This window comes from Hypanus sabinus, assembly GCF_030144855.1.
Source record: "Hypanus sabinus isolate sHypSab1 chromosome 5 unlocalized genomic scaffold, sHypSab1.hap1 SUPER_5_unloc_1, whole genome shotgun sequence".
NCBI lineage: Eukaryota > Metazoa > Chordata > Chondrichthyes > Myliobatiformes > Dasyatidae > Hypanus > Hypanus sabinus.
Genome location: NW_026778917.1, coordinates 663,570 through 678,176, shown reverse-complemented (window position 1 = coordinate 678,176; position 14,607 = coordinate 663,570). Strand labels below are relative to the sequence as shown.

The window sequence follows — 14,607 nt, the reverse complement described above, 5'->3', positions numbered from 1 at the left end:
AAACACACCAAATTACACCACCCAACCAAAACCTCACCCCAGACTCAACCCACCAACCCTCCCACCTCAATGCAAACACACCAAATTACACCACCCAACCAAAACCTCACCCCAGACTCAACCCATCAACCCCTCCCACTTCAATGCAAACACACCAAATTACATCACCCAACCAAAACTTCACCCCAGACTCAACCCACCAACCCACCCCTCCCACCTCAATGTCAACACACCAAATTACACCACCCAACCAAAACCTCACCCCAGACTCAACCGACCAACCCACCCCTCCCACCTCAATGCCAACACACCAAATTACACCACCCAACCAAAACCTCACCCCAGACTCAACCCACCAACCCACCCCGCCCACCTCAATGCCAACACACCAAATTACACCACCCAACCAAAACCTCACCCCAGACTCAACCCACCAACCCTCCCACCTCAATGCAAACACACCAAATTACACCACCCAACCAAAACCACCCCAGACTCAACCCACCAACCCACCTCTCCCACCTCAATGCCAACACACCAAATTACACCACCCAACAAAAACCTCACCCAGACTCAACCCATCAACCCCTCCCATCTCAATGCCAACACACCAAATTACACCACCCAACCAAAACTTCACCCCAGACTCAACCCACCAACCCACCTCTCCCACCTCAATGCCAACACACCAAATTACACCACCCAACCAAAACCTCACCCCAGACTCAACCCACCAACCCCTCCCATCTCAATGCCAACACACCAAATTACACCACCCAACCAAAACCTCACTCCAGACTCAACTCACCAACCCTCCCACCTCAATGCAAACACATCAAATTACACCACCCAACCAAAACTTCACCCCAGACTCACCAACCCACCACTCCCACCTCAATGCCAACACACCAAATTACACCACCCAACCAAAACCTCACCCCAGACTCAACCGACCAACCCACCCCTCCCACCTCAATGCCAACACACCAAATTACACCACCCAACCAAAACCTCACCCCAGACTCAACCCACCAACCCACCCCTCCCACCTCAATGCCAACACACCAAATTACACCACCCAACCAAAACCTCACCCCAGACTCAACCCACCAACCCTCCCACCTCAATGCAAACACACCAAATTACACCACCCAACCAAAACCTCACCCCAGACTCAACCCATCAACCCCTCCCACTTCAATGCAAACACACCAAATTACATCACCCAACCAAAACTTCACCCCAGACTCAACCCACCAACCCACCCCTCCCACCTCAATGTCAACACACCAAATTACACCACCCAACCAAAACCTCACCCCAGACTCAACCGACCAACCCACCCCTCCCACCTCAATGCCAACACACCAAATTACACCACCCAACCAAAACCTCACCCCAGACTCAACCCACCAACCCACCCCTCCCACCTCAATGCCAACACACCAAATTACACCACCCAACCAAAACCTCACCCCAGACTCAACCCACCAACCCTCCCACCTCAATGCAAACACACCAAATTACACCACCCAACCAAAACTTCACCCCAGACTCAACCCACCAACCCACCTCTCCCACCTCAATGCCAACACACCAAATTACACCACCCAACAAAAACCTCACCCAGACTCAACCCATCAACCCCTCCCATCTCAATGCCAACACACCAAATTACACCACCCAACCAAAACTTCACCCCAGACTCAACCCACCAACCCACCTCTCCCACCTCAATGCCAACACACCAAATTACACCACCCAACCAAAACCTCACCCCAGACTCAACCCACCAACCCACCTCTCCCACCTCAATGCCAACACACCAAATTACACCACCCAACCAAAACCTCACCCCAGACTCAACTCACCAACCCTCCCACCTCAATGCAAACACATCAAATTACACCACCCAACCAAAACCTCACCCCAGACTCAACCCACCAACCCACCCCTCCCACCTCAATGCCAACACACCAAATTACACCACCCAACCAAAACCTCACCCCAGACTCAACCCACCAACCCTCCCACCTCAATGCAAACACACCAAATTACACCACCCAACCAAAACCTCACCCCAGACTCAACCCATCAACCCCTCCCACTTCAATGCAAACACATCAAATTACACCACCCAACCAAAACCTCACCCCAGACTCAACCCACCAACCCACCCCTCCCACCTCAATGCCAACACACCAAATTACACCACCCAACCAAAACCTCACCCCAGACTCAACCCACCAACCCTCCCACCTCAATGCAAACACACCAAATTACACCACCCAACCAAAACCTCACCCCAGACTCAACCGACCAACCCACCCCTCCCACCTCAATGCCAACACACCAAATTACACCACCCAACCAAAACCTCACCCCAGACTCAACCCACCAACCCTCCCACCTCAATGCAAACACACCAAATTACACCACCCAACCAAAACCTCACCCCAGACTCAACCCACCAACCCACCCCTCCCACCTCAATGTCAACACACCAAATTACACCACCCTACCAAAACCTCACCCCAGACTCAACCGACCAACCCACCCCTCCCACCTCAATGCCAACACACCAAATTACACCACCCAACCAAAACCTCACCCCAGACTCAACCCACCAACCCACCCCTCCCACCTCAATGCCAACACACCAAATTACCCAATCCCACTCAACACATAAACGCCGACTGCAGCATCCACCTCAATGCCAACATCCACTCCTCACCTTACCCACCCATCAACCCTTTTCAAACCAATACCCACCTTAACACCAACACCCATCAAACCATGCCATACACAACCGATGCAATCAACTTCCACCCCCACCCAAACAGGCCACACCCTTAACCCTTTTCCCATCTCAACCCCACCTATATCCTCCCTGGACTGTGAGGTCTCTGACCTGCACTTTCATCAGGCGGCTGCTGTACGACTTGAAGTAGGATAGGTAGATCTTGCTCATGGTGTCGACGTACTCATCCCGGATCTCCTTCGCCACATGCCGCTCATTTGCCAGCAGAAACTGGTAGAAGAACCTGATTGGGACACCAGAGCAGCTCAGTCAGGGCAGAGGATGGGGGTGGGGGGTAGGGGCAGAGAAAAGGAGGGAGGGCACTTTCCTCAGATCTTAAAAAGAAAATCTGAGTGAGCTAGGACTGTTCTAGGTTGAGTCAATGCTACTGACTCACAACTGCACTGCCAGAAACAAACCAAACCGTATCACCCAGTTCACCATTGAAACAACAGTGATTGGCCTCATTGGCAGCAATGATAAGTCAGCATACAGAGAGGCTTGTCAAATGGTGTGAGAATAATAACTCGACTCTCATTGTGGACAAGACAAAGGAGATGATGGTGGACTTCAGGAAGGCACAGGTTAACCATTGCACATCAAGGACCCTGCTGTAGAGAGAGTGAAAGGTACAAAGTTCTTTGGTGTGCATATATTAGATGATCTAACCTAGACCCACCACACATCCTCATTAATCAGGAAGGCTCAGTCGCATCAGCACTTTGAGGAGAATGAGGTGTGGGAGGTTCCCTACTCCCACTCTAACAAAATCCCACAGGAATCCTGTCTGGCTGCATCATTGTGTGGTAACCATATAACCATATAACAATCACAGCACGGAAACAGGCCATCTTGGCCCCCCTAGTCCGTGCCAAACCCTTAATCTCACCTAGTCCCACCTACCCGCCCTCAGCCCATAACCCTCCACTCCTTTCCTCTCCATATACCTATCCAATTTTACCTTAAATGACACAACTGAACTGGCCTCTACTACTTCTACAGGAAGCTCATTCCACACAGCTATCACTCTTTGAGTAAAGAAATACCCCCTCGTGTTTCCCTTAAACTTCTGCCCCCTAACTCTCAAATCATGTCTTCTAGTTTGAATCTCCCCTACTCTCAATGGAAACAGCCTGTTCACGTCAACTCTATCTATCCCTCTCAAAATTTTAAATACCTCGATCAAATCCCCCCTCAACCTTCTACGCTCCAATGAATAGAGACCTAACTTGTTCAACCTTTCTCTGTAACTTAATTGCTGAAACCCAGGTAACATCCTAGTAAATCGTCTCTGCACTCTCTCTAATTTATTGATATCTTTCCTATAATTCGGTGACCAGAACTGCACACAATATTCCAAATTTGGCCTTACCAATGCCTTGTACAACTTTAGCATTACATCCCAACTTCTGTACTCAATGCTTTGATTTATAAAGGCCAGCGTTCCAAAAGCCCTCTTCACCACCCTATCTACATGAGACTCCACTTTCAGGGAACTATGCACAGTTATTCCTAGATCTCTCTGTTCCTCTGCATTCCTCAATGCCCTACCATTTACTCTGTATGTTCTATTTGGATTATTCTTGCCAAAATGTAGAACCTCACACTTCTCAGCATTAAACTCCATCTGCCAACGTTCAGCCCATTCTTCTAACCGGCATAAATCTCCCTGCAAGCTTTGAAAATCCACCTCATTATCCACAACACCTCCTACCTTAGTATCATCGGCATACTTACTAATCCAATTTACCACCCCATCATCCAGATCATTTATGTATATTACAAACAACATTGGGCCCAAAACAGATCCCTGAGGCACCCCGCTAGTCACCGGCCTCCATCCCGATAAACAATTATCCACCACTACTCTCTGGCATCTCCCATCTAGCCACTGTTGAATCCATTTTATTACTCCAGCATTAATACCTAATGACTGAACCTTCTTAACTAACCTTCCATGTGGAACTTTGTCAAAGGCTTTGCTGAAGTCCATATAGACTACATCCACTGCCTTACCCTCGTCAACATTCCTCGTAACTTCTTCAAAAAATTCAATAAGGTTTGTCAAACATGACCTTCCACGCACAAATCCATGCTGGCTACTTCTAATCAAATCCCGTCTATCCAGATAATTATAAATACTATCTCTAAGAATACTTTCCATTAATTTACCCACCACTGATGTCAAACTGACAGGTCTATAATTGCTAGGCTTCCTTCTAGAACCCTTTTTAAACAATGGAACCACATGAGCAATACGCCAATCCTCCGGCACAATCCCCGTTTCTAATGACATATTAAAGATCTCTGTCAGAGCTCCTGCTATTTCTACACAAACTTCCCTCAAGGTCCTGGGGAATATCCTGTCAGGACCCGGAGATTTATCCACTTTTAAATTTCTTAAAAGCGCCAGTACCTCCACCTCTTTAATTGTCATAGGTTCCATAACTTCCTTACTTGTTTCCCACACCTTAGACAATTCAATATCCTTCTCTTTAGTGAATACCAAAGAGAAGAAATCATTCAAAATCTCTCCCATCTCCTTCGGTTCCACACATAGCTGACCACTCTGATTCTCTAAGGGGCCAATTTTATCCCTCACTATCCTCTTGCTTTTAATATAACTGTAGAAACCTTTCGGATTTACTTTCACCTTATTTGCCAAACCAACCTCGTATCTTCTTTTAGCTTTTCTAATCTCTTTCTTAAGATTCCTTTTACATTCTTTATATTCCTCGAGCAATTCCTTTACTCCATGCTGCCTATATCTATTGTAGACATCCCTCTTTTTCTGAACCAAATTTCTAATATCCCTTGAAAACCATGGTGCTCTCAAACCTTTAACCTTTCCTTTCACCCTAACAGGAACATAAAGATTCTGTACCCTCATAATTTCACCCTTAAATGACCTCCATTTCTCTATTACATCCTTCCCATAAAACAACTTGACCCAATCCACTCTCTCTAAATCCCTTCGCATCCCCTCAGTTAGCCTTTCTCCAATCAAAAATCTCAACTCTAGGTCCAGTCCTGTCCTTCTCCATAATTATATTGAAGCTAATGCTATTGTGATCACTGGACCTGAAGTGCTCCCCAACCCATACATCTATCAGCTGACCTATCGCATTCCCTAACAGGAGATCCAACACTGCCCCATCTCTAGTCGGTACTTCTATGTATTGTTGCAAAAAACTATCCTGCACACATTTCACAAACTCTAAACCATCCAGCCCTTTTACAGAATGAGCTTCCCAGTCTACGTGTGGAAAATTAAAATCTCCCACAATCACCACCTTGTGTTTACTACAAATATCTGCTATCTCCTTACACATTTGCTCTTCCAACTCACGCGCCCCATTAGGTGGCCTATAATACACTCCTATCAGTGTTACTGCACCTTTCCACCCAATTCCTTTCAATTCCACCCAAATGCCTCCCTAGAGGAGCTCTCTAATCTATCCTTCCAAAGCACCGCCATAAGATTTTCTCGGACAAGCAATGCAACACCTCCTCCTCTGGCCCCTCCTACTCTATCACACCTGAAGCAACTAAATCCAGGAATATTTAGTTGCCAAACACACCCTTCCTGCAACCATGTTTCACTAATAGCTACAACATCATAATTCCAGGTATCAATCCACGGTTTAAGCTCATCCACCTTTCTTACAATGCTCCTAGCATTAAAATAGATACATTTAAGATACTCTCCATCTCCTCCTCTCTTTCCATCCCTAACAATGCATTCAAATTTATTATCCTTTTCTTTCTTCTCCCCTACATCTTCAGGCTGAGCGCATCCCTTCTCCATCACCTGCCTTTCCTCCCTCACACACTGTCTATTTACTTGCTCCACTGGTGAACTAACCTCCTCTCCCATAGTCTCCTCAAATAGTCTCCCGCCCCCACATCTTACTAGTTTAAAGTCCGCCCTGTAGCCCTAGCAAACCTCCCCGCTAGGATATTGGTCCCCCCATGATTCAAGTGTAACCCATCCTTCTTGAACAGGTCACTCCTGCCCCAGAAGAGGTTCCAATGATCCAGAAACTTGAATCCCTGCCCCCTGCTCCAATCCCACAGCCACGCATTCTAATTCTATTCCTACACTCACTGTCGCGTGGCACAGGCAGTAATCCCGAGATTACTACCTTTGCGGTCCTTCTTCTTAACTGCCTTCCTAACTCACTATACTCTCGTTTCAGGACCTCTTCCCCTTTCCTTCCTATGTCATTGGTACCTACATGTACCACGACCTCTGGCTCTTCACCCTCCCACTTCAGGATATCTTGGACGCGATCAGAAACGTCCCGAACCCTGGCACCAGGGAGGCAAACTACCATCCGGGACTCCCGATCACCTCCACAGAAACGCCTGTCTGAGCCCCTGACTATTGAGTCCCCTATTACTATGGACCTCTTTCTTCTAACCCTACCCTTCTGAGCTACAGGGCCGTCCTCTGTGCCGGAGGCTCAGCCACTGTCACTCCCACCAGGTAGGCTGTCCCCCCCAACAGTACTCAAACATGAGTACTTATTGTCAAGGGGTACAGCCACTGGGGTACTCCCTAGTACCTGCCTCTTCCCCTTCCTGACTGTAACCCACCTATCTGCCTCCCGTGGTCCCCGAGTGACTACCTCCCTGTAGCTCCTGTTATCACCTCCTCACTCTCCCTGACCAGGCGAAGGTCATCGAGCTGCAGCTCCAGTTCCCTAACTCGGTCCCTCAGGAGCTGCAGTTCGGCGCACCTGGCACAGATGTGGATGTCCAGGAGGCTCGGAGACTCCAGGATCTCCCACATCCGACACCGAGAACAACAAGCTGCCCTCACACTCATACCTCCCAAATAACTGAAAATACAAGAACTAAAAGATAAGCCTACTGTGCCCTCTTCCGCCTAAGCCCTCTGAGCCCAAGCCCTACACTCTGCGCCCGGCTCACTCCGCTGCCCGCTTCTTAAGGCGGCATTCTTTATATATCTTCCCTCCTTCCCGGGCCTCCTTCACGCGCCTGCGCAGTCCCACCTCTCAGAACTCCGATCTGAGAAGCAACTGGACAATTTGAAAATGGCCGCCGCCGCACTTCCTCTCAAGCCTCGCTGTCCTCTTCCAAAAGAGAACTACCTCACTCAGTATCTCCTTTATATATCTTCCCTCCTTCCCGGGCCTCCTTCACGCGCCTGCGCAGTCCCACCTCTCAGAACTCCGATCTGAGAAGCAATTGGACAATTTGAAAATGGCCACCGCCGCACTTCCTCTCAAGCCTCGCTGTCCTCTTCCAAAAGAGAAGCAGAAAGGCATCAGGCAGCAAGACCTTGCAGAGGATCACTGGGGTCTTGCTTCCCCCTGTTTGTGACAGTTACCAGCAGCATTGTAGATGAAGGCCCCAAAGAACTTTTGAAGATCACCACCCATCCCACATTCTCTGTGACGCAGCACAATCAGACAGGAATTGCCACACTGGGTAACAGCTTCTTCCCTCAGGCTGTGAAACTAATAAACTCATCACTAGAACAGCAGCGAGCTTTCTAATGCTTACTGTACTATTTCCATGTTCTGCACTACATACATTTTGAATGCTATTTTAATTAAATCATTTGTGATAATATTTTGTTATGTGTCATAGATGTTTTGTGAGTGTACTGTGGTCTGACTCATTGTTTGCATATATGCACAATCAGATGACAATAAACGTGAACTGGAAGAGGCACAGATAGTGTGAATAGCCAGTGCCTTTTCCCCAGGGTGCAAATGGCTAATTGGAGGGGAATATAATGTTAAGGAGATTGGAGGACAGTTTATGGGATGACAGAAGTAGGAGGATTTTTTGTACACAGAGTGTGGTGGGTGTGTGGAAAGCGTTGCAAAGGGTGGCAGTAGAGGTAGGTACATTAGGGGCATTTAAAAGACTTAGATAGACACGCGGAGTATAAAAAAATGAAGGGTTTTGAAGGGAGGGAAGGGTTAGCTTGATCTTTGAGTCCAATAAATTGTTAGCACAATACCATGGGTCGAAAGACATGTACAGTGCTGTAGTGTTCCATGTTCAATGACACAGGACAGTGAGGGCTAGGTCAGAGAAAGGAAGAACACAGCCAAGCAAGGAGAGTGAAGTGAGTCAGATTCTCACCAGACACAGGCAACAGACAGGCTGAGATCAGTCTTGGAAGGATGACGAGGCTTTGGGGAGGGTGCAGAAGAGGTTTACCAGGATGCCGCCTGGATTACAGGGCATGTGCTCTCTCAAAAGGCTAGATAAATGGGTTGTTTTCTCTGGAGCAGCGAAAGCCGAGGGGAAATCTGATAGAAATATGGGGCCCAAAACATGTTGACAATACTCCAAGAGTGGCCTGACTAGTGTCTTATAAAGGCTCAGCGTTATGTCCTTGCTTTTATATTCTATTCCCCTTGAAATAAATGCCAATAATATATTTGCCTTCTTTACCACAGTCTCAACCTGTAAATTAACCATCTGGGAGTCTTGCACGAGGACTCCAAAGTCCCTCTGCACCTCTGATGTTTGAACTTTCTCCCCATTTAGATAATAGTCTGCACTATTGTTCCTTTTACCAAAATGAATTACCATACATCTCCCAACACCTGTATTCCACCTGCCACTTTTTTTGCCCATTCTTCCAACTTGTCCAAGTCCCACTGTAATCACGTGCTTCCTCAGCACTATCTACCCCTACACCCATCTTTGTATCATCCACAAACTTTACCATAAAGCCATCAATTCAAATCAGCCTGCACATTAATCTTCAGGCAATCCTGCACGAGGATTCCCAAGTCCCTTTGCCTCTCAGATTTTTTAATTTTCTCTCCATTTAGAAAATAGTCTACGCTTTTATTTCTTCTACCAAAGTGCACGACCATACACTTGATGATACTGTATTTCATCTGCTACTTCTTTGCTCGTTCTCTTAATCTCCAAAAGAAACTGCAGAAGGTTGTAAATCGAGTCAGCTCCATCTTGGGTGCTAGCCTACAAAGTACCCAGGACATCTTCAGGGAGCGGTGTCTCAGAAAGGCAACATCCATCATTAAGGACCTCCAGCACCCAGGGCATGCCCTTTTCTCGCTGTTACCATCAGGTAAGAGGTACAGAAGCCTGAAGGCACACACTCAGCGATTCAAGAACAGCTTCTTCCCCTCTGCTATCCGATTCCTAAATGAACATTGAACCCTACCTCACTTCTTTTTAATACACAGTATTTCTGTTTTTGCACGTTTTTAAAATCTATTCAATATACATATATTGTAATTGATTTACTTAATTTTAAAAATTTTATTTGTTAATTTTTTCTGGTCTATATTATATATTCCTTGAACTGCTGCTGTTAACAAATTTCACGTCACATGCTGGTGATGATAAACCTGATTCATTCTAAATCCTTTTGCAGACACTCTACTTGCCCCTCTACGCTTCCTCTGATCTAAATGGATGCCTCTCTAGTCTGAGGCTGGGCCCTAATGGTCTCAGACCCCCGCACTATTGGGTACATGCAGACAATAAGGTGCAAAGGCTTTGACAAGGCTCCATATTATCATATAAGGAACTGTACAATAATCTTATAACAGCGGGGTGGAAGCTGTTCTTGAGACTGATGGTGCATGTTTTCAGCTTCTGCCCGCTGGGGGAGAGGAGAAGATAGGATGTCTGGGGTGGATGCAGCCTGTGATTATTCTGATGGCTTTACTGAAGCAGTGGGCAGTGCAGACCAAGCCACGGAGGAGAGGCTAATGTCCATGATGGAAAAGAACACATCAGTCAGAAATAGCCTCACCTGTATATCGTCAGCGAATTTGGGAAGGAGAGGGATGTATCTCCCCTATACATCGTCAGTGAATTTAGGAAGGAGAGGGATGTATCTCCCCTGTACATCGTCAGTGAATTTGGGGAGGAGAGGGATGTATCTCCCCTGTACATCGTCAGTGAATTTGGGGAGGAGAGGGATGTATCTCCCCTGTACATCGTCAGTGAATTTGGGCAAGAGAGGGATGTATCTCCCCTGTACATCGTCAGTGAATTTGGGCAGGAGAGGGATGTATCTCCCCCTGTACATCGTCAGTGAATTTGGGCAGGAGAGGGATGTATCTCCCCTGTACATCGTCAGTGAATTTGGGCAGGAGAGGGATGTATCTCCCCTGTACATCGTCAGTGAATTTGGGCAGGAGAGGGATGTATCTCCCCCTGTACATCGTCAGTGAATTTGGGGAGGAGAGGGATGTATCTCCCCTGTACATCGTCAGTGAATTTGGGGAGGAGAGGGATGTATCTCCCCTGTACATCGTCAGTGAATTTGGGGAGGAGAGGGATGTATCTCCCCCTGTACGTCGTCAGTGAATTTGGGGAGGAGAGGGATGTATCTCCCCTGTACATCGTCAGTGAATTTGGGGAGGAGAGGGATGTATCTCCCCTGTACATCGTCAGTGAATTTGGGGAGGAGAGGGATGTATCTCCCCCTGTACATCGTCAGTGAATTTGGGGAGGAGAGGGATGTATCTCCCCCTGTACATCGTCAGTGAATTTGGGGAGGAGAGGGATGTATCTCCCCTGTACATCGTCAGTGAATTTGGGAAGGAGAGGGATGTATCTCCCCCTGTACATCGTCAGTGAATTTGGGAAGGAGAGGGATGTATCTCCCCTATACATCGTCAGTGAATTTAGGAAGGAGAGGGATGTATCTCCCCCTGTACATCGTCAGTGAATTTGGGAAGGAGAGGGATGTATCTGCCCTGTACATCGTCAGTGAATTTGGGAAGGAGAGGGATGTATCTCCCCTGTACATCGTCAGGAAATTTGGGAAGGAGAGGGATGGATGTCCCCCTGTAGATCATCAGCGAATTTAGGAAGGGCAGGAACATATCTCACCTATACATAGCAATGTGTTTGGGAACTGGAAAAATATGTATCTCACCTGTACTTCAGCAGTGTGTTTGGCAATTGGACAGAAATATACCTCACTTGTACATTGGCAGTGGGTTTGGGAATTGGGCAGGAACACCTCTCACCTGTAGATCAGTGTCTCTGGGATCTGGACAGGAATGTATCTCACCTGTAGTTCAGTGTCTCTGGGATCTGGACAGGAATGTATCTCACCTGTAGTTCAGTGTCTCTGGGATCTGGACAGGAATGCATCTCACCTGTAGATCAGTGTCTCTGGGAACTGTACAGGAATGTATCTCACCTGTAGTTCAGTGTCTCTGGGATCTGGACCGGAATGCATCTCACCTGTAGATCAGTGTCTCTGGGATCTGGACAGGAAAGTATCTCACCTGTAGTTCAGTGTCTCTGGGATCTGGACAGGAATGCATCTCACCTGTACTTCAGCAGTGTATTTGGAAATTGGGACAGGAACAGATCTCACTTGTACATTGGCAGTGGATTTGGTAATTGGACAGGAACTTATCTCACTTGTACATTGGCAATGGGTTTGGGAATTGGGCAGGAACACCTCTCACCTGTAGATCAGTGTCTCTGGGATCTGGACAGGAATGTATCTCACCTGTAGATCAGTGTCTCTGGGATCTGGACAGGAATGTATCTCACCTGTAGATCAGTGTTTCTGGGAACTGGACAGGAAAGTATCTCACCTGTAGATCAGTGTTTCTGGGAACTGGACAGGAAAGTATCTCACCTGTACTTCAGCAGTGCATTCTGTGGAACCTGGTAGTTGGTCATTGGCTTGCGGAACGAGTAGATCTTCTGGAGTATAAATTCCCGGATTTTCGAAACTGCCTGGACAAGAGGATCAGGAATCATTACCTTTTCGAGTTGACAGCAGGACCCTTAAACTTCACCAGGGAACTTAGTTGGCGAATGGGCCCATCTGAAAGGTCCAATACCATGCTCTAACCCACTTCCTGTGTTTCCAAACACCTGCCAATCCATTTTCTGTATTTTTCCAACTGCTACTCTGCCCACACTCTCTCACTGACGAGATAAATCAACAATTATCATCAAGGACGCCCACCATCCAGACCAAGCTCTTTTCTGGTTACTACCATTGGGCAGTACGTACAGGAACTTTAGGTCCCACCAGATTCATTACGGTATTACCCTACCACCATCAGACTATTGAACCAGCGTGGATAACTTCATTCACCTTCACTCTGAAATGATTCTACACGCTATGAGTTTTTACGACTCTTCTTCTCACTCAGTATTATTTTATATTTGCACACTTTGTCTCCTTTTGCACAGAGGTTGTTGTCACTGTTTATTTACTTAAACGCACACAAAATGCTGGAGGAACTCAGCCAGTCAGCCTGCATCTATGGAAAAAGGTACAGTCGATGTTTCAAGCTGAAACCCTTTATCAAGACTGTTGGATAGCTCATTGTCAATTTACTTTGTCTATGAGTGGGTTATTGCATCTTGGAGGATTCTAGCACAGCAGGGAAAATTAAAAACTTCAGTGAAAGATGAAGCTTAAGCAACTCTTACCCAACAGAGAGGCTTGGTAGCAACTGACACCAGGTCAGTGGTTAACTTCAGATCTCAGTTATCAAGGGATATGCTCAAAGTAGGTCAGAGATTATCCATGATTTTTACCAAGCTGAAGGGCTGAAAGGCTTTCAAAGTTGAAAGTTCAAATTTATTGTCAAATTATCTACTTCAGATACAGCAATGAGATTCATCTTCTTTCAGACACTCAGAAAGTAAAGAAACACTCAGCAGAATTCACCAGAAAGCACACACAAGACTCCCACATTTCCAATTTGCAAAAGAGGATGAATTGTGCAAATAGTTAAACAAAGTAATCAAAATCACATTATTGAGATCCCGCACAGGATAGGCCCTTCCGGCTCTGCGAGCCACACGATCCAACAACCATCTACTCAACCCCAGCTGAATCACGGGCAAGACACAACACCCAACACCATCTACTCAACCCCAGCTGAATCACGGGCAACACACAACACCCAACACCATCTACTCAACCCCAGCTGAATCACGGGCAACACACAACACCCAACACCATCTACTCAACCCCAGCTGAATCACGGGCAACACACAACACCCAACACCATCTACTCAAACCCAGCTGAATCACGAGCAAGACACAACACCCAACACCATCTACTCAACCCCAGCTGAATCACGGGCAAGACACACCTCCCAACACCATCTACTCAACCCCAGCTGAATCACGGGCAAGACACACGACCCAACAACCATCTACTCAACCCCAGCTGAATAACGGGCAAGGCACAACACCCAACAACCATCGACTCAACCCCAGCTGAATCACGGGCAAGACACAACACCCAACACCATCTACTCAACCCCAGCTGAATCACGGGCAAGACACACCACCCAACACCATCTACTCAACTCCAGCTGAATCACAGGACAATTTACAATGACCAATTAACAGACTAACCTATATGTACTTGGACTGTGGGAGCACCCGGAGAAAACCTATGTGGTTATGGGGAGAACATACAGACTGCTTACAGACAGCGGCAGGTGGCTGGTACTGTAAAGCATTGTGTCTATTGCAACGTACTGCTGCTGCAAAACAACAAATTTCATGATGTATGCCGGTGATATTAAACCTGATTCTGGATTCTCAGAGTCCATGGGAGGGAATTCTTTAAAAAGAGTTCTAACGAGTAAACAGACTAATCAGCCCAACTGGAATATACTGACCATCTAAACTAGTCCCATTTCTACAATAAGACAGTAAGTTAAAACTGCAGGTGAATTCCACAGATTTACCACCCTCTGGCAATGACATTGCTCTTCATTTCTGTTCTAAATGGATGTCCTTTATTCTGTACCCTCCGGTCCTAGACTCTCCCACT

General features: G+C 46.9%; 1 protein-coding gene across 1 annotated transcript in view; it reads right to left on the bottom strand.

Annotated features, from left to right (window-relative positions):
* vps52 (VPS52 subunit of GARP complex) overlaps positions 1-14,607 on the bottom strand; it is a 131,155-nt gene that overhangs the window by 66,969 nt on the left and 49,579 nt on the right. Inside the window, exons 8-9 of the mRNA XM_059957504.1 lie at positions 12,435-12,535; positions 2,912-3,044 (exon numbers count right to left, since the gene is read on the bottom strand). Of these exons, the coding sequence (XP_059813487.1) occupies positions 2,912-3,044; positions 12,435-12,535 (234 nt within the window). The remainder of the gene's footprint in view (positions 1-2,911; positions 3,045-12,434; positions 12,536-14,607) is intronic.